The 25752-nt window shown below is 55.8% G+C and overlaps 1 protein-coding gene across 7 annotated transcripts in view; it reads left to right on the top strand.

Annotated features, from left to right (window-relative positions):
- The window catches only part of AGRN (agrin), a 224232-nt gene that overhangs the window by 163244 nt on the left and 35236 nt on the right, over positions 1-25752 (top strand). For all 7 annotated transcript variants that reach the window (XM_034753064.1, XM_034753062.1, XM_034753068.1 and 4 more), the window contains 11 exons: positions 4062-4283; positions 10409-10603; positions 12562-12762; positions 15344-15489; positions 16114-16219; positions 17101-17214; positions 19698-19862; positions 22200-22343; positions 22819-22943; positions 23415-23520; positions 25042-25425. In XM_034753064.1, coding sequence (XP_034608955.1) covers positions 4062-4283; positions 10409-10603; positions 12562-12762; positions 15344-15489; positions 16114-16219; positions 17101-17214; positions 19698-19862; positions 22200-22343; positions 22819-22943; positions 23415-23520; positions 25042-25425 — 1908 coding nt within the window. The remainder of the gene's footprint in view (positions 1-4061; positions 4284-10408; positions 10604-12561; positions 12763-15343; positions 15490-16113; positions 16220-17100; positions 17215-19697; positions 19863-22199; positions 22344-22818; positions 22944-23414; positions 23521-25041; positions 25426-25752) is intronic.

The following is a 25752-nucleotide window of genomic DNA, read 5'->3' as shown; positions in this document are numbered from 1 at the left end:
TTTCTCTCTTTCTCTCTGTCTTGTGTTTTACAGCATTGCCTGTTTGGAGAAAGGACGTGCATCCGCACAGCACCCTACCGCTCCCAACCGGGATGTCTCTGCTCAGAGGTCTGCTTTCTACCCTTCTCCTTAGCCAACAGCATTCCCTCAGATGTCAATCTCTCTCTTCTTCTCCCCCTCACTCTCCTCCTCCCTGGCCTTAGTTAAAAGCCCTTGGGATGGAAAGATTCCCACATTTTTTTACCAATCCACCCACTTCCTGCCTGGAATGAAAGTGCCTTGCAGTGTAACTGAGTATTTTTAATGCTTGCTCCAGTTTGCATCTCCTTCTCTGAGATGGACGGGGGCTGGGGGTGGTGGCCACACAACTGCAGGCTCTGTTGTGGGCAGCTGCTGTTTTGCCTGACCATCCGTGTGAGCTGAGAACCCCGTTCTCCTTCTCAAGCCACCTGGGTGCCTCTTCCCGGCCGATGAGTCAATTCGGGCTGCTCCTGGTTGATTTTTCTGTTTGTCCCGCTCAGGCATGGTCGCGGACTCCTGGCTGCCCGAGATTGCCGTGCTTTCCCCCATCCCCCTCCTTAGCGCGCGTTTGGGTGTGCGTGCGTGTACGCGCCAGGCAGCCCAGGGCGTGGAAAGGAGTGCGCGTGCTGCATGGTGTCGCCCTGAACATGAAAACTCCCCGCCTGCCTCCCAATGCACGTTGCAACGTGCCGATTTTTAAATCCTCCTTCAGTCTGGCGAAGGAGCCTTCTCCTGTCTTGGGTTTCTCCCTGGGAGCACACCAACACAGCGCCTCGGTAGATGGCAGCCCAGCCGGCTGGCAGGGGGATGCGTCGAAACTCCTTGGATGCTGCAAACACAGGCAGGGAGTGCAGTCGGTCAGAGCAGTGGCCTCGGAGGCAGGTCCCAGGAGCCATTTACTGCTCTTCCACTTGACAGATTTTCAAAAGAGCTCAGCTCCCCTCTGGGCACTACAGTGGGTGGCCAGGTTCCTGCAAGTCACATGATTGACAATCTGGTCCCTTGAGATATGGCCCCACCTGTAAATTGGAGATGTGGACTCTCAAGTGATGGTGGTGGTGGGGAGTCATAATTACCTATTGATTGTTAACACACTCCAAGGTCCTTGGATGGTAGGTGCTATGGAAGTGCCTGCTTCTGCTCCCATTGAAACCAATGGAAAAACCCCTATTGATTTCAGTGGGGGTCGGGGGCGGAGGGGGGAGCTGTCAGTCTGAGGATCAGACTGCCCGGGGAACCTTGTTTGCTGCATCACTGCAGCTCTGAATTGCTCGAGGGCTGAGAAATGTCAGAGCAGCTGTCTCCCCGCTCCAGGCCTGTGATCCTCCCATCCAGCCGCTCCCCGTTCAGCCTGATTGTGCTGGGCAGAGGCCGTTTTCCTATCTCAGCGCGCTGCCTCTGCATGACTCCGGGCGCAGTTATGGGAAGCATGTCTTTAAAAACGAGAAAACCAAAGCAAGAGATGTCAGCAGGCCTGCTGGCGCCGCAGAGAGGCACCGGCACCACGTGGGGAAAAGCTTGGAAACCGTCTGGCTGCAGGAAGAATTGGAGGGGGGGTGTGGATTGGGGGGCGAGTGAGTATTAGAGATGAGAGAGAGAAGCCTCGGCTGACTCTCCTGCGGCCCAGCCCTTCAATCCAGACCCCACTTGGCAGTTGTCTCCATCGCAGGCCTGGAACTGAGCGACACCCCAGACGTGGGGACCCTCTCTCTCCTCCATTCCTGCTCCTTCTCCACTGCTGGAGCCAGGAGCATCTGCCTGGGGCAAGCTTGGCTTCTTGATGGGCAGGATCTCTCCATGGTGCTGGCAGGAAGCATGCACTGAAAGGCACATGCCTGGTCCTGTCACTCTGAACCATTGACACCCCCCGGCTTTGTGCAGAGGCACCCCGGGGTTCGATTTCCCATCAGTCAGAAAGGGGGGGCTCCGGCAGGCTGTCTCCAGGTGGAACCCGTCCCAGCTCTCCATGCGGAGTTTGCCTTTCACGCCCTGGGCTGGTTTGTGGCTGTGCTGTTCTCGCTGTGTTTGTTTTGCTTGGGTCCGTCTCGCCGCGTGCCCTGTTGCATCCATCTGGCTTTTGCTACCTTGCGTTTCCCCGCTGGGCTTGTCGTCGCATTTCCTTTTCAGGGTTTCACACCGAGTTTCTTTCTTCTCTCTCCCCTCCCCTCGCTGCCCAGGGCGGTGGTTTGAGTATCATGGAGCGCCCCCTTGGCTGGACTGCCGGCTCTCCCCCAGCAGTTAACACAGTCCTGCCTTTAGCTGCCTGGCCTGGCCTGTAAGCAGCCTAAACCAGAGCGCCAGCTTCTGGGCGGTGAAGGAAATGCAGCCTGCTGTTTGTCCCACTGCCTGCCCAGGGGGTTACGAGTGTGGATTTCTGCACCGCAGATCTTCCCTTAACAAAAATCGAAATAGAAAAGTCCCGGGGGCAGGCGACCGTGGTGTCTGCAGTGGAACAGGGATGCTGGGCCCGATTTGCTTCTGCCACTGGTGCAAACCAGGAGTCACTGCAGCGGAGCCAGTGAGTTACCCTGGTGCAAGGACTGCACAGGTGAAGGAATAGTCGGGCTCGGTGCTCTCTGCATCTGAATGGGCTCGGCACCCCGTCTCCACTCGCAGCACGACACGCAGCTGTCTGGAGATCCCGCAGACTGGCGAGAGATGCATTGGCCTCTCCTCCTGCCCTGCACTTTGGGCAGAGTCCGGAGGGCTGCCCTTCACGCTCTGCATTGGCTAACAATGCTCCAGGGAAGCCTCAGCACCCACTAGGGTGAGTCGGTTTGGCCCGCCCCAGGCCCCCTGCTGCACGTGTTTCTGGCATTTTAACCTGGGCTAGTGCAGCTCTGCAACGACCTGTCCAGGGAGGAGTGAGGGTGATTCTCTCTCCCCGGTTCCCACCACACCCCCGTCCTAATGAAAGGATGGGGGTGAGAATAGGAAGGAGATGGGACGAGGATGGAGCGCAGTGTATCAGAGCCTAATGTAGGTATCGGTGCCATTGCAAGCTAGATCTTGCTACACACAGTCGCTGGGGGGGAGGGTGTTGGTGTGAGGGATGGGCTCTGTGTGTGTGTGCATGTTTGTGCAAGGGATGGGCTCGGTGTGTGTGCATGTTTGTGTGAGGGAGGGTGTGTGTGTGTGTGTGTTTTGGAGTAAGGGATAGTGGGTGTATCTGTGTGTGTTGGTGTGGAGGATGGTCTGTGTGAGTGTGTGCTGGTGCGAGGGATGGGCTCTGTGTGTGCTGGTGCGAGGGTTGGTGTGTGTGTGTGCTGGTGCAAGGGATGGGCTCTATATGTGTGTATGTGTTTGTATGTGTGCTGGTGCGAGGGATGGACTCTGTGTGTGTGTGTGTGCACGCTGGTGCAAAGGGATGGGCTCTGTGTGTGCTGGTGCGAGGGTTGGTGTGTGTGTGTGTGTGCTGGTGCGAGGGATGGGCTCTATATGTGTGTGTGTCTTTGTATGTGTGCTGGTGCGAGGGATGGGCTCTGTGTGTGTGTGCTGGTGTGAGGGTTGGTGTGTGTGTGTGTGAGGGATGGGCTCTGTGTGCTGGTACGAAGGATGGTGTGTGTGTGTGTGTGTGTGTGTGTGTGTGTGCGCGTGTACTGGGGCGAGGGATGTGTTTCACTTGAAGGTATAAGGCTTTTAGCAGGATGGATTTTGCTCCGCCCTGACTTTCAGACTGTTATGGTCCCTCTTTGAGCCTCTGGGATCTCCGTCCCCCTGTCCTGTTGTGATCTGCACAGTGGCTATAACAGAGGGAGAGTTGAGGTCGACCAGGGCCCGGTCCTGGGAGGAGGGTGTTCTGCTGCTGTATGGGACAGGCACCAGACCGGGGCCGCCAGGGTGGCATGCGATCTCAAGGGGGGTGACAGGAGCACTGTGTGTTTGTGACACAATCATAACTTCCTCCGCCCAGGGTCCGCGCGGTCCTGGCGGGGGCTGGCGCGCGGGCGTTGCTCTTTGACTGCTCCCTGCCGGATAGGGAGTGGCCGCGGCAGGGGGAGTGGCTGATGTGTTGTTTTTTCTCTCCTGCCCCCGTGCAGACCTGGGCATGCCCAGCCCGTGCCTGAGTGTGGAGTGCACCTTCGGGGCCACCTGCGTGGTGAAGAACCGGGAGGCGGTGTGCGAGTGCCAGCAGGTATGCCTCAGCCGCTACGACCCCGTGTGCGGCAGCGACAACCGCACCTACGGCAACCCCTGCGAGCTGGACGCCATGGCCTGCGTCCTCAGGAAGGAGATCAAAGTGAAGCACAAAGGGCCTTGCGGTGAGTGGGGTGGGGCTCTGTGGAAGGAGAACCTGGAAGCCAGGAGGGGGGAGGCGTAGGAGGGCTCAGAACTAACTGGCAGGGGCGGGTTATGGGGACACAGAGCAAGTGACCCTCCCCACATATGCTCCCCACCCCAGTCAGGCAGACTTTTCCACCCAGCCCCAGCATGTCTCTTCCACTCCCAAGTCCTTGATCTGCTGCAGCCCCATCTCATCCCACGCCACCCCAGCAGGCAATGGGACTTTCCGCTCCACAGGACCTGAATCGCTGGCATCCCACCAGAATCTGCCCTTTTCGCCGGCCATGGTGGTGAAGGGTGGGGCCCGGTGGCTGCCCCTTCCAAGCAGGCCTGCGGGTAGACTGCAGCCCCACCGTGCTGGTTGCTGTTGGAGTCTGAAGCTCTAGTTGGCGTGGGGTGAGGTGTTAGGTCACGTGACTGCTGACCCCATGGGATGGCCCCACAGTAGCTCTAGGAACAAAGGGGTCCAGTGAAGAGAGATGCCTGGGCATTCCTCTAACCCCCTGCACCTGGAGCATGCAACATGCTTTGCAGACACGGAGTGCCCTTAGCCTCCCAACCCTCACAGTGCGGTAGCAGGAGCCTCCTTGTTTTACAGAGGGGGAAACTGAGGCAGAGCGCAGATATGTGACTTGCCCAGCTTCGTGCAGTGAGTCACTGGCAGAGCTAGGGATGGAACCCAGGAGTCTAGATTCCCAGCCCTGTGCTCTCACCACTGAACCACTGTGGATCCTAAGGAACGCCTTGCTTCCCTTCCAGCAAGTTATATTCCTGATGAGAGAGGTTACTCTCATCCCCGCGGGATGGAATCTCCTGCCTAGCCTGGGGACGAAGCAAAGTGTTCAGATTGTTCCTAAAAGCACTGAGGCTTTCCCTGTAATCCAGGCATAGCGCCTCCTGCTGTAGAAAGTGCAGGGGGGCTGCTAATGGTGGACTGAGCTGGGTGGGGATAGGCTGAACACGGGAGGTTGCTCTTGGAAAGAGTGAGTCAATAGGAACATTGCCTACAGGTAGAATAAGCATTAGGAGTCAGGACTCCTGGGTTCTGTTCCTGATTTTGCTGCTTTGCTTCCCCTGGGCCTCAGTTTCCCCCATCCTGGGTGGCTCGCTAGGCTAACTGAACTGAAAGGCGTTGCAAAGGACGCTGAGGTGCGTGGAAAGGAGGTGGAATCGGCTGCAGAGCAGGTGGCTGTGGCTGTTAATCAAAGCATCCGTAGTTACTTGAGAGTCAAGCTGGATCCAGGCTGAATGAAATCTCTGTGCAGCAGAAGCCCCCAGCGCTGCCTGCTGCAGTGTGCTTTGTGCAGAAACGATCCGTTTCTCACCCCAGGAGCGTTTCTTTGGTTTGGGGCTGGAGCAGAGCCTGTGTCTGCTGTTCCCCTTGCCAGGCAAGTGCCCGCTTAGATCACCCACTGCCCACGCAGACGGCAATGAAATCAGCAGGCCCCCCGGCGAGCAGAGAGAATGACGCAGTTCACTGGTACCTGTCACTCGGGAAGGTTATTCCTTCACCTTCCAATGGCTTAAAAATAACAGAGTTTCGGCAGAAGGGGTTGATTTGGGGAAAGGAACCAATCTGGGTGGTGATTTTCCCTTTCTCCCTATAGAGGTATGGGAGGGAGCATCTAGGGGAAATATGCATGTACATCGCTTCCCTGCGCAAAGCCCGCCCTGGCTGCTTTACCAGTCTGAGGCAGGACAATTAGCTGCTACAAAAGTTTGAACAGTGGGGGAGCTGCCCAGGAGCGGCTGGGGCCGAGATGCGGGAGAAGCTGTCTGAGCAACTTGCTCCCCCTTTGTCTCTCTTCTGGAGGTAGCGGGGGTGGGGGTGTCCAGATTTAATTACAAAATGCATCCCTCTGCCCCTGTTCGAGAGAAACCATCCATCTCGCTCGGTCCTCCACCCCCCAGCTAATGCGTACACCCCTTATCCAATTAAAGGGCATTTCTCTGCCTTGGGAGGAATAATTGAGCACTTGCACTCCATCCACCTGCTGCATCTCGTAAAGGCCTTTCCTGCACCTTTTGGAATGCACCACAAGAAAAAACCAAATGCCCAGGGATGGCTGTCCCTCCCTGTCCCTTAATCCTAGCGCTCTATGTCCCTCAGCCGTGATCTGCTCTCAGTTCCAACCCCGCCACCCTACTGAAGTCAGGGAGGTTGCTTAGGCGGGATTTAGCCAACTGTGTTGATGACAAACTAGGGTCATCCTGCTTGCAGTCTGAATGCTTGTATGCTACGCTCCAGGGGTTATCATGAGCTAATGCCCAGCTATATACTCCATGACCGGGGGCGGGGGGGCGAGCGGTTATGGAAGGTATGCAAAGTGCCACAGCCAAAGTTCAGCTGGCTGTTTAGTTTCTGAGCATAGGATCACTGCTCTCTGCACAGATGGCAGCTCTGCGTTATGCAGGAGGGACGCTTACTATGATGAAAGGAAATTTAAATTTAATGCTTAGAAAAGAGGGACGTGTGTGCACAGTTCACCCATGGAACTCACTGCTATAGGATAGCAATGAGTTCCGGAGGCTTCAGAAGCAGATTAGGCATTGATATGTGCATTAAGAATATCTGCAGTTACCTGAGAGATGATTGTCATGTAAAAGGGATATAAACACCCCTGCTTTAGGGCATAAACGGCCCCTGACTTCCTGGGACTCAGGAAGAAATTTCCCGCACGCCCATGGTCCTATCTTCCCATAGATCCTGCCTTCGAGTGCCTCTCTACCCACTTCTGAAACCCACCAGTGGGCAGGAAATGGCAGGCTATAGATAGAAACATCCCAGCCGACAGCTCATGCTAACCAGTCACGGGTTTGGGCTTTTTTCGCATCTTTCCCCCCACGCATCCAAAGCAACAGCTGCTGCGCGAAAGTAAAATGAGAAAAATCTTCCTCGAGCCAAATTCCTGGTGAATCGAATGGAGGGGGGGAGGGGATGCTCCTCTGAAAGAGGAAGTTAGCCGGTGAATCACTGAATGCACAAGGGCCATGACAGCAGAGGTGCTGGCTGGCTCTGGGCTCACCTGCAGTGAAGGACTGCGTGTGCTGGGGAGGTACATGCGTCATGCAGACAACGTATAGGGGGAGAGGGAGATGACGTGTCACTATGAATTACAAACACATCCAGTCCTGGGGACATCCTGATAAACCAGAAGGAGGGGGCTCGGCAGGTCACGATGCTGCCAGAGCCTTGAGAGGGGTTTATTGCACTTGGACATGAGTTTAGAGCTTTCTGTGACACATGGGACACCATCCCTCAAAGCAACTCCCTGTTCCCATGGAATTCCCAGGCCTGGCCTTGAGACTTTGCTCTTCTCCTCCGCACTTAGAGCTGCTGCTAGAGCAGTGGGGCAGTTGCCCGGGCTTTGTGCAGCCCTCTCCTTGGTGTTGCTATGGACGGGGCTAAGCTGGGACCTGGGGATCCACAGGCATGTTTTAGGGGTGTTCCATCCCAGGGAGTCAGTGGCTCCTCTTGTTGAGGTTGGCTGGTCTCTGCCTGAAGCCGGAGCTTGACTCACCAAGAGTCTTTTCATCCTGGGAATCCAGCCTGCGTTTCAGCCTCCTGCAGCTGCCCCTGGTGCAGCCCCCATCGTCTCCTGCTGCCGTATCTCCATGATGACCCTGCAAATGCAGGGCAGAGTCTGGGCCCTCTGAGCCTGTCCTACAGGAACTCAATGGAACCCAAAATAATCCTTGGGGCCCGCAACACACCACGCTGTGGCCTGAGGCCAGGGATGCGCAGCGTCTGCATTGGGACAATGCCTTCCAAGTGACAGCCATGACTCGCTGGCTTGAGGCACAAAGCAAGAGCTGGTGGCCCGGCTGCCCAGACTGGCTGCGGGCTGTTCTTTGCCTCGCTGTGGGCTGCGGTGGCTGTTGTGGGGTGATCTCTCTTTTTCACAGCATTCCAGGGGGTTCTGATCTGTACATTCCCGGAAAATGGGGTTCAACCCCCTGCAGCCCCCCCCAGCCCTATGGGGTAGAGTGCTCGCCTAGTCTGTGTCAGTCAGGCTCTAGAGAGAAGACCAGCCCTGCTTTTCTCAATGGAGGGTGGGTAGGGTGAGGGTGGGGCTGACAAGTGGGTTTGGCTAAATGACACGCCCCTTGTTAGCTTCTGCAAACGGCAGGGTGCAGGATTGGAGTGGGCTGGGAAAGTGGGACTGCCCCACCGAGCAGCACCAGCCCCACCTTCCGCTGGGAGTAACTGGCTCCAGAAGCACCCAGGATCTAGAACCTAAGATAAAACCTCCCTTCCCCCTCATTTCCACAGCCCTGTCGCCTAACCCCTGCCCAGCCACCCCGCTCCCCTGCAGATCTCCCAGATGTTGCCTCCAGGAGATTTGCAAGCTGCTTGGGTTGTAGCCTTGTCTCTCTGTGGCTGCTGATACCAGGACTCATTTATCAGCCTTTGTAACTGCACTGGCCCTGCACTCGCTCCAGCCCTGTTTAGAGCTGTAATGGCATATAACTCCGGTAACATTTCATCCTAATTACCCCGGCCCTGATGGGTTTTACGGCTAAGCCTCTCTGCCTCCGAGTGCGTCTCCTTCCTTCTCTGCCCACCCTGCTCCTTCCGGCCCCCACCATACTCACTGGGGCTCCCTGTGAGTGTCTGGAGGGCAGGGTAGGGGGATTGGATGGCATTTGACTGCTCTCTTGACACTGGGTTCAGAGACAGCTGCTTCACCCCTTCAGTCCCCCCATGCCCCCTGGAGTCTAGAGTGGAGGCAGAGCTTGGGGTCGGAGGCAGGTGTTGATGGATGCTGCTGAAGAGGTTACTCATGCAGCTATCTCTGGTGCTCCCATGACTCTCGGGACGTTCAGCTCTCTCCCCTCCAGCACCCCTCTCGTGTTCAGCCTTGGCCCGCAGAGCTGTTCAGTTATGTACGCGCTGGCCTCATAGGAGAGACTCTCTATCATGCGCCAGTCTCTGGAGTGTCTCGGCGGCAATGGGTCCTTCCCCGCCCTCCACTCCCACAGAAGCAGGAGAGTGCTACAGACACCGCGCTCAGCTCTACAGTGAGCGCACGTGGTCTAGACACACCTGGTCTGTTAACTTTGGCTGTGGCAGTTAAAGGGTTAACGATGTCCCCGCAGAACATTGAGAAATACGTAGAACAATGGGCCAGATCCTCCACTGGCGTAAATCTCCATGGAGCAACACTGATTTACACCAGCTGGGGAACCCACCCATTTATCTTTTCATTATTTTTCTTTGCCTGTTCCCTCGCGGGCATTGACGATCCCTATTATGAGTGTCTAATCCTGTTACCATGGGGTTAATTTCACTCTTCTGCCTGAATTCCCCTTGGACTTGCTGCCCAAATCTGACCTAGAGTGTTGCTGTGCACTGTTAAAATGCTGCTGTGTTCCACCCCAGAGGTGGCTGCATATCTTTATGGGTCTTGCTAGCTTGTAAAGTGCTTTGAGTTGAAAATTGCTATAGGGATATACAATACTTCTTCTGAAATCCTATACCTGGGATACTCGGGCAGCTGCACTCATTTATCCCAGCTGAGGATTGGGGCCTTTTTTCCCCTCTCCCTCTCCAGCACAAAGTCTCCGCCCTCCATTTGCAACACTGTGATCGTTTCCGTGGGTGGAAAAACTTGTGCCACGAGACCTGAAGCCGGGTGGCTTTTTGCCTGGGTCTGGTTTCAGTTCCAAGCTCTGGGCCTGATCCAATGCCCATTGGAGTCCGTGGGACTTTTCCCGTTCGCCTCGGTGGGTTTGGGCTCAGGCTGTCAGAGCAGTTCTAGATGCCATGGTGGTAACAACGAGCAGGCTCTGTGCTGTAGCCATGCTAGAGCAATGGAGGGCGATTATCGGGCAGTGCTCTGCACAGACAAAGCCGGGATGGCCTTAAGCGATGATCCCCTCTCCAGGCTAATCTTCCTGTACTAGCTGTCCTCTCCCCATTTCGCATGGCAGCGAAGGAGTACAGCGCTGTTAACCCCTCCTTGCCTGGAGCGTTGACACGGCACGCCTTTGGGATAATGAGCCCGTGGATTATTCTGCAGGGCCTTGTTCTCGGTGTCAGTGCTTAGTGACTTGACTTTCTCTCTTGGTTTCTTGTCCCTTTCTATTTTGATTCCTGCAGACCGGTGTAGCAAGTGTCAGTTCGGTGCCATCTGCGAGGCGGAGACGGGCAGGTGCGTGTGCCCAACAGAATGTGTCTCCTCCTCCCAGCCGGTCTGCGGCACGGACGGGAACACCTACGGCAGCGAGTGCGAGCTCCACGTCCGGGCGTGCACGCAGCAGACCAACATCCAGGTGGCTGCGCAAGGAGACTGCAGTGAGTTTGCAGGGGCACCTATCCTTGCCCCCTGCCTCCACATTCCTTTCTTAACCCTTTGTGTCACGTCAGTTCCACCCTCCCCTGGGGAAAAGAATAAAATCCAAAGAGGTTTTGATCCAAGGAAGAAAATAACTTAATTGTCGCCAGTGATCAATGACTTTGGGTGCCTCCATTTGGGGGACGGGGGGAGCAACTTGAGACATCTTCAAGAGGCCCAATTTTCAGAGGGCAGATGCTAGGCACTTTCTAAAAACCAGGCCCCTTTAAGGTATGTCAACTTGAGCACCCAGAAATGAAGGCATCCAAGATCACTAGCCACCGTTGGCAATCATGTCTGCAGGCCCTGGTGGAGCAGATAGATATCGGGCAATAGGCTGGCAGAAGGAATTTCCTTGATTTGTTACACCCAGGCTGTCTCTGTGCTGGAGCTTGAACCAAGCTAGCCACAGCCATTTTTGCCTCCTCAGGTCCTTTGCCTGCTCAGGTCCAATGCACCCAAAGGCATTGGAGCCGACGTCTGTCTAGCCCAGTTGGTTCTAACAGTTTCCCTGCCCAGTTTGGACAGAGATTTCTTTATTTCGTTCATGAGAGCCATCCTCAAACAGGCTTCAAATCCTTCGGTTGAAACTTTCAAAGCTGATTAGGGATTTAGACACATTACCATGAATGAGTTACGTGTCTCAGTCCCTTGGTCAGCTTGGAAATCTCAGCCATAGGGGTTTGGGTTTTTTTCTATTTTCGAACAGGAGCTGAATCTTCTTCAATGGGCATCACCCTGCAGGGCAGATGGACTTGGTAGACGCCAAGGCTGTAAGCAGCCTATAGCGTCTTGTAGTAGCCCAGTACTAACAGGGTCCTTGCCAGCTCTGCCACTGAGATCTGGGGCAAGACCCTAATGCTTAGCCTTTTGAAGCCACCTCGGCTGTCATGGTCCCTGAGGAGGGCTCCTAGGGCTATGATAATACAAATTAGAATAACAAATAGATTCACACTTCCCATCCATCTGAATGGGAACGGGGCATCCAAATCCCTTAGCCGGCTTTGAAAATCTCAGCCACAATCCCAGTGTGCCTCAGTTTCCCCCGCCACGATACGAGGGTAATACCTCCCCTTATGGGTGTCACAAAGCTTAATCAACCTTATTGAAATACTAACTGCAACCTTGGCAGGGAAGGTGCCGGGCTGAACAGGGAAGCCATGCTAGCACCTTGCAATCTACAGCTGTCTTTAAACACAGCTGTACCATGTTCCTGTTTGGTCAGCGTGCCCCTTTTTTGGTTTCTTTTTTCTTCCCCCCTCACAGGTTAGTTTCTACCTGATCTTCTGCTCTCCCTACCCCGCCTCTCTCCCCACCCCCATGCACTTTGGCCCAGCCCAGAACAGTCTGTGCTAATTTCCAAATGAACTAAACGTTCCGATGAAATGCTACATTAGAACAAATGATGCACTGGACCAAATAATCTCTCTCTCTACAGCTGGGACTGACATGTCCCAGCTGAGCGGGGACAGGGAGCTAACGGATACGTTTCAGAGTGGAAACCTGAGTGAGATGGAAGGGCAGCATGGGATGCCCCGTCAGCATCGGGGACTGCAAGGCTGGGCTCCGGCTGCTGCGGATATGGAACCGTGGGTGCCTAGAGAGAGTCATTCAGTGCTTAGAACCAGAATGCACCGTTGGCCTGATGTCTGCAGGAGCTGGCTACCTGCGACACCCGCTGACTTTCGGGAGCTGTGGGTGCTTAGGACTCTGCCGTGGGAACCCCAGTTTCTTCTGTCCTGAGCCCGTTCAGGGATGGGTTAAGCCGGTGATGAAGCAATCAGCAGCCAGGCCCTCTCTGAGGGCATAGCCCTCCGACACTGCCCAGGCTGACGATTGCAACGGGAGGCTTTCTGCTGGATCTCATGCTGCTTCTCTCTCCCTCCCCGTTCTCCTCTCACTTGCCCCCTCCCCCTAGAGTCGTGCGGCAGCGCCGTCTGTGCCTTCGGGAGCAAGTGTGTGGGCGGGCAGTGCGTGTGCCCGCGCTGCGAGAGGCAGCCCTTCTCCCAGGTGTGTGGCAGCGACGGCGTCACCTACGACAGCCCGTGCGAGCTGCAGGTGGCTTCCTGCCAGCAGAAGAAGGCCATCGAGGTTTCCAGGACGGGACCTTGTGAGGAGGGTAGGAAGCTCTGTTCCCTCTGGTTCTGGGGGGCAGAAGGGTGTGAGGAATGGGAGGGGATGGGCAGGGAGGGCTTGGACTTCCTCACACATGGAGTTTATATTGCGTGATCCAAAGGCAAATGTCCAGAGCTCATGGTTTGTGACTGGAATGTGGATGCCTTCTCGCTCTCTCTCATCCCCCCCACCGCCCCGCTGGGGCTAGGTATAACAGCAAGCTACATCGCCTGCTGCTTGGAGCCGCCTGTGGTGTGCCCAGGTGTAACCCCCCTGGGGTCGCCGAAAGAGCAGCCTCTTTGGCAGGGTTTCTTCCTCCCCCCATCCTGGCGTTTTTGGCCTGTTGTACGGCAAGTGTATTTTAAAGGCTTCACCGAGTCTCCTAGCAATCCCCCCATGCATGGAAGTTGGCTGCTCCTCGCTCTGTATCATGGCAGGCGAATGGCTCTGCGATGGGAGTTGGGAGGCTCCTCTCCTGCCCTCGTGGGAGGGGAGAGCAGCTTGCCCACGCTCATTTCTCATCAACAGCACCTGGCACCCACCCCCTTCGTCTTTGTAGTTAGCGGTAATGAAAGTTGACACCACCTAATAGGCCTGGGCTAGGAGATTTATCACTGCTTTAATTTCACACTTCAAAGGGCCCAGGCTTGAGAGAGGCGTGAGGAGACAGAGCGGTTCCTGAGGCACGGGCCCAGCTGCCTCGCCACTGCCCCCGGGACTCTGTTGGGGTCAGGCCCTTGGTTGCCATTAACTCAGCACTGGGCACCTGGGGAAATATCTCTTTGCTGAGGCCCTGCTCGGCCAGGTTTCGGGGCGATCCCGGCTGCAGGCCTCCTCTGAGCAGCACTGGGGCAGGGTGTGGGGCTGATGGCTGCGTGCAGCCTTTAGAGACAGTGAGTGAAAGCTGCCGGATCAACAGTCCTGGACAGCACAGGCCTCTGTTTAGCCCCAGAGACAGCCTCCTGCATGTCTTGGCCTGCCTGCCCCAGCCTGGGGGGGTCCCCTTTAAGTGGGAGAGGGTAGCCCAGTGTCTTCGGCCCATGCGACCCCCAGTGCTTCTCTCAAGTCTGGGGACAATTGATGCCAATGGGCTTGAAACCAGCAGCCCGCTCAACATAGGCCACAGAGGGTGACAGACCCGGACTGGATTTTAAGGGCCTGAGCCAAACCCCTCTGCGGTCAAGGGGGGTCAGGGAGTGTCTTCTCACTGACTACAGTAGGCGTGGGGACAGGCCCACAGTGGGAGTCCACACTCCAGTGTCCGTCCCTGAGCTGGACTGGGCAAGCTTCACCAAAACTCGCCTGGAGGCAGGGAGCTGCCAGCAGTGTCTAGGCAGCTCAGAGCAGCGTGTCCCTGGGCTGCTCTCTCCTGACTCCTCTGTAAAGGTGAGGTGTGGGGCTAGCGCCGCTGAAAGTGAGGGGCGGATAATGCTGGCTACAGCAAAGCTGAATGCACCTAGGCTGTGCCAGCTTCCCTGCAGTCCACACGCCGCTCTGCCTGTGCGCCTCCGTCCTGCCCTGCCAGTCCAGTTCTGGAGCTCCCCCACAGCTCTGCCCTACCGATTCCCAGCAACCTCTGGTACAACAGTCCTGCCCCTCCTGCAGCTCTGCACCTCAGTCTTCACCGGCAGTGCTCTGCTCTGGGCCCAGCCACCCTTCAGGGGTCAGGTTGAGGCCTCCCAACTCATTTCACTGGTGGCCTGAAATCGATGAATCCAGGCCTCCAGAGTGGGAAGACTTTAGAGCAGTGCTGGCTGAAGGCCAATAGGGGAACAGCGTCCACCTTGTCCCTTCAATGTCTCTGTGAGCTGAGACTGTCTAGCTCATTGCTCTTGTAGTTTAGCCAGATAGGGCTGGAGTGCTGTGGCAGGGCTAGGGAGAGTGGAAGACATAACATGGCGTTTGATCACAGTCCTCGCCAGGGAATTTCAGGTTGTGTCCTTCCAAGAGATGAGCTTAAATAATTCTCTGTGTAACGTCAGCTCCCACCCTTTGATCACTCCATAAAAAGGGGGCAGGTTGTTTTTTTTAAAGCCTTTGAAATCAACATCTCTCTCTCGCTGCCAGAGCGCGGAGCGTCTCGTGGTTGGTTGAGGAGCTGAGTTGACATACAGCGCATTAAGTGTCTCTCTGCCAAGCCAGTAATCTCTGCCAGGCTGGACTTTCAACTGAAAACCAAAACCAAAAGCACCCAGGTCTCTGGGTTTATCTGAGCAGAAGGAATCCGTTTCCCTGCCGCAGCGTGGGGGGAGAGGCTGGAGGGAAGAGGGAGTTAAACCGTTGTGAAGCCAGCCGGCTGCTATTCGTACTGTGCGTGGGGCTCATCTGTGTCTGATCCCCAGGTAGCCATCCGAGTTAGACGGGAGCTCTGAGCTTTGGCTTGCCAAGCCAGTACAGGCAGAGCCCTGAGCCCATCGTCAAGGAACCTCGCAAAGAGAAGTGCCCTTGTTACTGGCCATGTGGCTGTATTCCGTCCTCATGGGGGGCTGGATGCTCGGTCCTGGGGGAGGAGGGTCCTGCTGTCTCGGAGGCCAGGTGTGGACTAGGAGCAGTCACCCTCCAGGGTCCCCTCCTTTCCTCTGCAGACTGTGGCTCTGGGGGCTCAGGCTCGGGGGATGATAACGAGTGCGAACAGGACCGCTGCCGGCAGTACGGGGGCTCGTGGGATGAGGACGTGGAGGACGACCGCTGCGTGTGTGACTTCACCTGCCTGGCCGTGCCACGCAACCCGGTAATTCCCTCTGCCTGCCCGCCCCTGGCTTTGGAAGAGAGCTCGGCCTAGTGAGGGGCTCTCTGCAGCCTCTCGGGCTGGAGGTGTCGCAAGCCCAGCCTGGCTCGGGGTATTGCAGCGCTTCAAACCCCAGCCACAGTTGGGTGGGGCTGTGGAAATCCTAGCGGGCGGATAGGGGGGAGAAGTTCCCCCAAGCTGTCCCGGACTCACAGGGCCCATTTGAGTTTGGGAGGAGGTTCTTGTTGTATCCCTCCTGGCCTGTCCCTCATGCCCCTCGTCTCAGGGGGGCCTCTCCAGCACAGCCAGCCCCCTTGCTCCCCAGCCAGGGCTCTGGTCAGAGGCGTGAATAGATGCCTTTCCCCCGCCCAGGGGTTGCCAGGGCTGAGGGACCCGTGCTGCAATCCCGGGTGCTGCTGGCTGGCACACGGCCCATCTCCCTTGGTAGCAGTTCTTCCCCCTGGGCAGGATTGGTTAGTGCCGGATTTAGAATTCCAGCTTCCCAGCTCAGCACTGGCCTGGGGATGGGGGCACCCCATGAGGGGTAGGCAGCTCTCTGCATGCTGGAGGCTGCAGACAGTGATCTCTCTTCCCTCTCTCCTCCCCGCCCCCCAATCCTCTGAGCAGGTGTGCGGCTCTGACGGTGCGACCTATGCCAACGAGTGTGAGCTCAAGAAGACACGCTGCGAGAAACGCCAGGACCTCTACGTCACCAGCCAAGGAGCCTGCCGCGGTGAGTTCCCACTGAGGTTCGGACCCGGGCTAGCATGGGTATTGGCCTTTAGCCAGCTCCTGCCTCACAGCATCCCATGCTCCTCTGACGTTTGTCTGGGGTGGCAACAGGGTCCCTTCTCTTCTGCCCTTTGGGCCACCCAAACAGGCTGGAGACTTTCGAGTTGCTAAACACCGTGTGTTATTTATTGGGGTCCCCTCCGCCAGGTCGCCAGTACAGCCTCATGCAGCCCCATGCAATCAGTAGTAAACTGCCCCCTTACCCTGCCCTCCAGGGAGGGAGAAGGCAAGATCTCACCCTCCTGGGATTCTGCATCCCCTGGCCCCTGCCAGCCTCCCCCCTTGCACTTCCTTCCTGTCCTTTAACTGTTCCCACCATCCCTCCCAATTAAAGCTACTCCGGGGGGAATGGCTAGTACTGCAGTGACCAGAGTACTGGGTCAGCTCTAGGTTCCTAGCACTCTGTCACACCGACCAATGCTGGGATTCAGACCCTGGGCTAGCAGGGGCTGCGTCAGCCTTCAGCTGCTCCCTTCCCTGCAGCATAGGGAACTCCTCTGCCTTGCGTCTGGGAGCACTGCTGGGATCAACCTGCGTGGCTGGCGGGGCCAGCATTAGTTTGTTGGTACCAATGCAGTGGCTGAGCCATTTTGTGCCTCTGTTTGCAGGTCTGCATGCTGCTACTTGCACTGGGGAGGGCCTGGAGTCAGTGTCGCTGCCCTAATGCAGGGCAGAGACCAAGGGGGGTTGTGCAGGGAGGACATGGCCGGACACATCTGCCCAGATCCCCTGCATTTGTTATATTGCCCTGATGTAGCCCGGTTACAGCTGCGCTTCCCTGTCTACCCAAGGTGTGACCTGTGTCCCTCCCTCTCTCCGTAGTTATTGGAACGCCTCCCCCGCCGCTCCTGGTTCTGCACTGCAGCCAGACCATCTATGGATGTTGTCCAGACAATACAACCGTGGCCCTCGGCGTGGGCTCAGCTGGCTGCCCAAGTGAGTGAAGCTTGGGGGGAATCTCTTGTAACAGATGAGGGGTCCTGGATTGTGAATCCCTTGTCGGGGACAGTGTGGCGATCCAGACTGCAGATAATGGGGGAAAACTCCTCTGCAGAAGATTACTCTTCTGCCTGACCCTGTCAAGCGGTGGGTGTTAGCCTTTTCCACGCCCGTCTCCCATGTTGTAACAGAAAGAAGTTTTGGGGTCTCCCTCCCATCTAGCCATGGGAAAGGGAGGGTGGGGAGAACCTCTCCAAAAAGTCTGTTGGCAACCCCCAGGCTGCACCTCTCCCGTAGCTTATCTGCTCCATTCCAGTTCCTCCACTAGACATGCCAGAGCCTCCAGACCTCTCCAGAGCCCGTAGCCGGAGCACACCCACCCACGAACAGAGAGAGACCCGCACACCTCTGCACACGCCCCCTTTGCCTTCTAAATTCCCAGCGCCTCTCGTTTTCTATAAAGCGCCAATTCGCTTCCAGTTCAGAAGCTGCCCTAAATCTATGCAGGGAGCAATGCAAGAGGGTTGCTCTGAACTAGATGCCCCAAACCTCCCTCCCTCTCTAGACAAGGACCAAACCCGGCGTGAGCTCTCGTGGCCTGCACAGATGGTAGCTGGCTCCCGGTGGAGCCAAGCTCAGGAAAGCCTTGGCAAGTGGTGGCCTTGTTTGTTTTCTCCGGGTTGCTCGCCATGTGGCAGCTCAAAGACGGTTAGCAGCGCCGCTCTGCTATTGGATGGTAACAGACGTTTCTTAGAGCCTGAGCCAGCCGGGTGCTGAGCCCGCACATTACTGGGAGCCGAGAGTGCTCAGTGCTCCCCTGGAAATGCTCCCAGCGGTGAGCCCTTCCCGAGGGCGGCTTGCACCATCTCCGGGAGTTCGGGGCTAGTTCTGGGGGCAAATATTGGCTCCAGCCCTGGCCCCAGAGTATGAGACAGATCCCCATCCTCCCGCCCGGTAGGTCCTTCGCAGCCCACCCCAGTGCTGACTGAGAGGTGACTCCGCTTCTCAGGAGGCTGCCTTGATGAACGCATCATTAATATTTATTAAATAATTACCGGAGTCAGGGCTTTCAAAGAAGGCGTGTTCGGAAAGGCATTAGCCATATATTAACAGCTGAGGCTGTGACCGACTGTTAGGAAAGCACATTAAACTGCGGAAATATAGTTAAAGCCGTGTATGGGCCTGGCTAATGCACGCTTGATGGGGATTTAGTGTCGTTTAATGTGCCATGTAATTTAATAAGCAGCGGTGTTCTGACAGACTCTCGTGGCACGGGGTCACCGCGGGTGGGCTTCAGCCCAAAGGGGCCAGCGCATGGGCTGACAAGCTGACTTCCGCCTCTGCTCAGCCAATGGTCCCAGCCTTCGTCGCCCGCTCGTGAAGTCCTCAAAGGAACCCCGTCATGCTTCCTCCTCCAGGCATAGGCGCTGACTCCATGGGTGCTCCGAGGCTGGAGCACCCATGGAAAAAAACCAGTGGTGCTTAGCACCCGCTGGCACCCCCACAGGTCAGCTCCTCCCACTCCCTCCCAGCGTCTCTGTGGATTAGCTGTTCTGCGGGGTGCAGGAGGCACTGGGGGGGCGGCGGGGGAGGAGCGGGGACAGGAAGAGGTGGGGGGAGGGGGTGGGAAGAGGCGGGGCAGGGGTGGGGGCTTGGAGGAAGGGGTGGAGCGGGGGCGGGCCCTGGGAGGAATGGGGTTGAGCACCCCCCGGCAACTCGGCAAATCAATGCCTGTGCCTCCAGGCCTGCAAAACGTGACAGCCGTTTAGAGAGCAGGTGTGGCAAGACCACCCCCTCCTGACCCAGGGTCCCATTGAGTCCTTGTGCTACGCCATCGGTCTGTCTGTATGCACCAGTCGTCTCTTGTCTCCTTGGGGCCGGGACTGTCTTTTTGTTCTGTGTTTGTTCAGCGCCCAGCGCAGCTGGGTCCTGTTCTGTGACTGGGGCTCCTAAGTGTTACTGCAGTACAAATTCTAATGGTCATCCTCTGGGTCAGTGACCCCCCCCGCCCCCAACCGTGGCTGGGGCCTCACACCCCCTTCTGGACTCCCCATGGTATCACTCCCCAGAGGAAGCCACCTGGATTGATTGGCTCTGGGTCCAACTGCTCTTTCCCTTCTGTTCCACCCTTGCCCTTGAGTTGGCGATGGGAGCATAAATCTAAATGTTTACCTGAGGTGATGCGAGTGACTTTCTTTATTCCCCAGGAGAGGAGGATAGATGCAAGCAAAGTGAGCAGGAGTAACTTGAAGGTTTTAAGACGGCCCCATGGTCAATGGGGGGATTTGAAGGGGAAGGGGTTTGGTAGGGGCAGAGGGAGGGCACATTGATCAGCATCCTAGTACCCGCCCCAGGAATGCGGTACTGCCTCAGCTGAGCGGATTAGGTCAGCACATAAAGCCACGTTAAGGCCCCTTCTGTTTCAGGCCCTCACTGATTGCTGCTAAGGGGACTGAGTTTGCTCTCTTTGACTCTCTCAGGCACCTGTCAGTGTTACCCCTACGGCTCGTATGGGGGGGCCTGCGACCCCACCACCGGACAGTGCTCCTGCAAGCCGGGGGTGGGGGGCCTGAAGTGCGACCGCTGTGAACCTGGCTTCTGGAACTTCCGCGGGATAGTCACGGACAGCAAGAGCGGCTGCACCCGTGAGTACCGGGGGGTGCCAGGGAAGAGGGTGCCTGGGTAAAGGAACCCATTGACCACTCATGTTTACCCTTCTCCTGCTGCCCTACCACAAAAACAGTTTAATCCTAGGTGTTCCCTATCTCCCTCTGAGAGATCGTGACCTGATTCACACCGCTCATGGGAGGAGAGCCAAGCACAGGCCTCCTTAAACAAACCTGTACAGGGCCCACTTTGGGAACGTGTCTCCAAACTGGTGCCAAGCATTCCCCAGTGCTGCTGCATCAGACCCAGGTGTGAAATCACACTCAGGGGAAAGGGTTGTTTCCACCAGCTGGGGTGACATGGAATCGGGGCAGCACAGGATTCGGCAGGCTGACTGCCCAGTCCATTGCAAGGGAATGTCAGACGCTCTCCTGAATCCCTGTCAGAGTCAGCACGGCCGGTTCCCAAATCTGCGCCGACATCACCGACAATGCCCCTGTACAAACAAGGAAGTAAACAAAAAAAGCCATGTTAATTTCAAGCTCCATTGGAGACACGAGCCAGAAAATCGATACGTGCCAAATGGGAAGAGGACAGACTGGTCAGGGAAAGAAGAGTTATTTGGAGGGGATTGCAAACAATAGAGATGTGATTCTGTCTTTCGCGCTCTCTGAAATGATAGAGCTCTCTCTCTCTCAGAGCGATAGACATGTGTCAAGGGATTGAATACGAGTCTTAGGCTCTGGGATTGCAAGCTCACGTTTTATGATGACATGCAGTTAAACAGGATGCGGGAAGCTTTGTTGATTCAAGCACAGGCCTGGGAGGTCAGGACTCCTGGGTTCCACTCCTGACTCTGGGAGTTAGTGTTTGTCTAAACATAGACACAGTAGCTGGGAGGTGATGCCAGAAAAGTTCAGACTGAAAATAGGATGTCAGTTTAATGGAGAAGGTAATTGGAACAGCTACCCAAGGGCTGTGGTTAATTCTCCACCACTCGGTGTCTTTAAATCGAGATAGGATGTTTCTTCTAAAAGATCCCCTTTAGCTCAATCACAAGATATGGGCTCAATGCAGGAATTAATGGACATAATCTCTGCGCTGTGCTATGGAGGAGGTCAGACTAGATGCTCATGATGGCCCCACCTCGCCTTAAAATCTACGGCCAGACTCTCACTTACCATAAGGGTCCTGTACACAGTGCTGGCTGTGGAGACTTGTAGTGAAGGGAAACGTAACTACCAAAGTGACCTTAGTGTTAATGAGAATGAGGGTCCATGAATCTAATAATGGTAGGATCAGGAACTTGGGCTCCAGCATGCCTGGGTTCTAGTCCTGCCTTGGGAAGTATAGTGTAGGGATTAGAGACTAGTACGGGAATCAGGACTCCTGGGTTCTTTTTCCTGATTCTGCCCCTAGCAAATGGGAGATGGAATTAGTCTGAACAAAACGTCCTTGGCAGAACTCAAGGACTGTGAGGAGATCATGCCTGGTAAACGGGAGAAGTGTGAGACCGGAAATCAATGGACCCAAATTGGTGTGCAGGAAATTAAGCCGAAGTGGTGGATGAAATAATGAGAGGATGGGGTGTTCCACCCATCACTCCCCTATGGGGATCCCCAAAAGGGACTTCGGAGGGAAACTTTTTCCTTCCCCACTGTTTTTCTTCTCTTTCCCCTCCCTCTCCTTTTTCCTTCTGGCTAATCAGAGTCTGGCTTAGCCAGGCAAATCTGCCAATTTTGCAACGCTGCTTTAAAACTATGACCAGGGAGACAGCTAAAGGCAATGCCCTCAACAGCCCCGATGCTGGTATGAGTTTGCCAGGTCTCGGAGTGACTAATCAAACAGCGTGTGCTGTGCCTGGGTTTTTCCAGCAGTCAGGTTGCAGGGGAGCCAATGTCAGAGACAGAAGCTGCATTGCCCGTCTTTGCTGTTCTCTTGTCTCCCCTGTTGAGTGGGTTTGGCTTGTTTTGTCTTCAAGAAACAGGATCAGACTTTAACAGCAGCAGCAGCAGTTCCACCCCATTTCAACTAACCTCTTCCCTTTTCCTAACACAGGACAGTTATTCCCATCTTTAATACCATCGAAAAGCCTGGCAAATGGCGGGGGGAGGGGAGGTGTTCCCTCTAAAAACTCTCTCCCGCTAAAAGGGAGGGGAATAAGGGACAACGTTAAGATACAAGCCTTATTTAACACTGTACATTTCAAAGGCTTTCATTGTTGACTCTGTTTATTCCATTGAAATCAGTGCAGCTGGGGGGTAGGAAGGTTGAATTCATTGGCGTGCGCAGGTGCTCAGCTCTCCTGGCGGAAGGCTCGCGTTGTAAAACGTGGCAATGTTTGTTCCTTGCCTCCCTCCTGCCTCCTTGCCAAGCTTGTCACTGCGACCCGGTGGGCTCGGTGCGTGACGACTGTGAGCAGATGACCGGACTGTGCTCGTGCAAGACGGGCATCACCGGCATGAAATGCAACCAGTGCCCCAACGGAAGCAAGCTGGGGATGACGGGCTGCGAGAAAGGTGAGGCGAGGGAGCCGCTCAGCCAGTGGCTCTTTTTCCTTGCGGAAGCAACCTTGGGTCAGTTGTGATGCGCTGGCTTAGCGGGTGCGCGGCTACCGCTGCCTTCTGCTGACCTGTTCACACGTGCGGCATCTGTCGCCCCTTAGTGGCTGACCCGAAGAAGGGACCCAAGCCCGAGTGCTCATGCTACCATAGAGGTTCTCTTTTCGCCGAACTGCCAGGCGATTATTTCTTTGGGCCTGTGTCTGTTCCTTGTGGTCTGTGCACCCACAGACTCGCGACAACAGATTGTCTCAGACTACTGGCCTTTAACCAGGGTAAAAGTCTGTCTTGTCATCCTCGGTGGGACCAGCTGAATCTTCTCGGGAAAGCCCCTGACTGAGCTGGGCTTGTTTTGCATCCGCGACCGGAGCAGAGGGCCACCACGTATGTGTATCACTCGCGTGTGCGTCGTTTCCCTTCCTCTCACCCCCAGATCCCTCCGCGCCAAAGTCCTGCCGCGAGCTGAGCTGCGAGTTCGGGGCGTCGTGCGTGGAGGTCAGTGGCTTTGCCCACTGCGAGTGCCCGTCCCCGCTGTGCGTGGAAGCCAACATGACCAAGGTAAAAGGAGGAGGCAGCCCGGTGGGGCTGGGGGCTAGACGGCAGGCACTCGTGCATTTAGCTGGCTCGGCCTTGCTGGTTTGGAGCTGGGACACGTGTGGGACTGAAGCCCGGTGTTTCTGCTGGCTGCAGGCAGAGCCGCTCTGCTCAGCGTGCAGAGAGAGATGATGTTGCCAGCTGTCGAAAGGCCGGGATTTCTCTGATAGCCTCACACGGTGCCTCTGGGCTCCTCCTTTCAGGATTCGTCTCCCAGGGTCTCCTCCCAGCAGAGAGACACAAACAGGAGTCTCCCTGGCCTTTAACCCTTCACTGACCATTTAAAGAGGGAGGTTTATTTTGCGCGCGGGGCCTGCGTCGTGGGTGGGGAGGGAGGAGAAACCCGTGTTTCAGGTGCGCTCTGCCTTACAGAGGGAATGATGAGAGGAGGTGACGATCTCTCCAGCTGCCCCCACTCTCCCTTGCCCTTCCCAGGTCTGTGGCTCTGACGGAGTGACCTACGGTGACCAGTGCCAGCTGAAGACCATTGCATGCCGGCAGGGGCAGGTCATCAAGGTGAAGCATGTTGGGCAGTGCCATGGTGAGTCTCTCCCCTATCGACCACTCTGGACAGGCACATACGGGCCGTGCTTAGCCAGCTCCTCTCAGCATGACTCAGCACCTAGACAGTAATAAGGTGATAGGTACCATTCAGCATGGATTTGCCAAGAACAAATCATGTTAAACCAGCCTAGTATCCTTCTTTGACAGGGTAACAAGCCTTGTGGAGAAGGGGGAAGTGGTAGTTGTGACAGATCTCGACATTAGTAAGGCTTTTGATACTGCCTCACATGACCTTCTCATAAGCAAATTAGGGAAATATGGCCTAGACGAACCTACAATAAGGTGGATGCACAACTGGTGGGAAAAGCGTACTCAGAGAGTAGTTATCAGTGGTACACAGTCAAGCTGGAAGGGCATATCTAGTGGGGTCCCATAGGGATTTGTCATGGGTCCAGTTCTATTCAATATTTTCATAAATGATTTAGGTAATGGTATAGAGAGTACATTTATAAAGCTTGCAGACGATACCAAGCTGGGAGGGGTTGCAAGTGCTTTGGAGGACAGGATTAGAATTCAAAATGATCTTGACAAACTGGAGAAATGGTCTGAAATAAATAAGATGAAATTCAGTAAGGACAAATGCAACGTACTCCACGTTGGAAGGAATAACCAATTCCACAAATACAAACTGGGAAATGACTGCTTGGGAAGGAGTACTGCGGAAAAGGATCTGGGGTTTATAGCGGTTCACAAGCTAAATATGAGTCAACAATGTGATGTAGTTGTACCAAAAAAAAAAAGAGTGAACATCGTTCTGGGATGTATTATCAAGAGAATTGTACGCAAGACACGAGAAGTAATTTTTCCGCTCTACTCAGCACTGATAAGGCCTCCACTGGAGTATTGTGTCCAGTTCTGGGCACCAGGCGTTGGGGAAAATGTGGACAAATTTGAGAAAGTCCAGAGGAGAGCAAGAAAAATGATTAAAAGTCTAGACAACATGACCTATGAGGAAAGATTGAAAATCTGGGATTGTTTAGTCTGGAGAAGAGAAGACTGAGGGGGGACCTGATGATAGTCTTCAAGTATGTAAAAGGTTGTTACAAAGAAGAAGGCGATAAATTGTTCTCCTTATCCGCTGAGGACAGGACAAGGAGCAATGAGCTTAAACTGCAGCAAGGGAGATTTAGGTTAGAGATTAGGAGAAACTTCCCCACTGTCAGGGTAGTTAAGCACTGGAACAAATTGCCCAGGGAGGTTGTGGAATCTCTGTCACGGGAGGTTTATAAAAGCAGGTTAGACAAACAGCTGTCAGGGATGGGCTAGATAATACTTAGTCCTACCTCAGTGGACTCTCTCCTTAGGGACTGGACTAAATGACCTATTGAGGTCCCTTCCAGTCCTACGTTTCTGTGATTTTTATTACGCCGCTGGGCGCAATCTCTGGCTGCCTCCCTCTGTCCCTCCCCCATAGACCCAGCCCTGCCTCCCAGAGGATGAGATCCATGGCTCCTGTCCAATCCATCCCTCTAACCACCTCCTCTTGCTGCTCTTTCAGAATCCATCACCCACGTGAGTCACACCGTACAGCCCATGCCACTGCCCACGCTTCCCCTGGACAAGCTCCTCCACCCCCCGCCTCTAAGGCTTACCACCCCGGCCCCCAACCCCACGGAGACAGCCACCAGTTCCCTGCTGTTCCAAGCCAGGCCCATTCCTAGAAGCCAGCCTGCCACTGTACGGGTAACCACCGCCCGGCCGGCGACCACCCCCTGGACCACCCAGGGGATCCGCAGGACCACCATCCGCCCCCTCTCCACCGCTCCTGTGGTCCTGGCCACCCCCCCACCTGCGTACTCGGAGTCTGGCAGTGCAGAAGGCAGCGGGGACCCAGAACTGGGCATCAGTGGGGACCAGGAAGCCAGCGGGGCGGGCTCTGCCGGTAAGTGCCCTCTGCTCCGGTTCGGTAGTCGCGTGGTGTCCAAGCCCTGCTCCCACCACTTCTGCTTCCTCCTTAGCAGCTGTTCTAGCTGGTGGGCCCTGAGTGGAGCTGGCGCTGCCAAAACTACCCCAGTGCCAGGGGCTGAGCTAGCGCCAGCTCTCAGCTCCCAGCCCAGACCTCCTTGAAGGCTGGTCACAGCATCTGCTTCGGGGAGGATTGGAGCTGTGAGACAGGAGGTGGAGGCTGGCGAAAAATGCTGCCTAGGCAGCCTTGGGGTGGGGAGGGACGGTCTCCTTCAGCACAGGTAGGAGGCCTCGAGTCCCCGGT

The sequence above is a fragment of the Trachemys scripta genome, chromosome 19, assembly GCF_013100865.1.
Source record: "Trachemys scripta elegans isolate TJP31775 chromosome 19, CAS_Tse_1.0, whole genome shotgun sequence".
In the NCBI taxonomy this organism is placed as follows: Eukaryota; Metazoa; Chordata; order Testudines; family Emydidae; genus Trachemys; species Trachemys scripta.
This window is presented reverse-complemented; position numbering and strand designations above follow the sequence as displayed.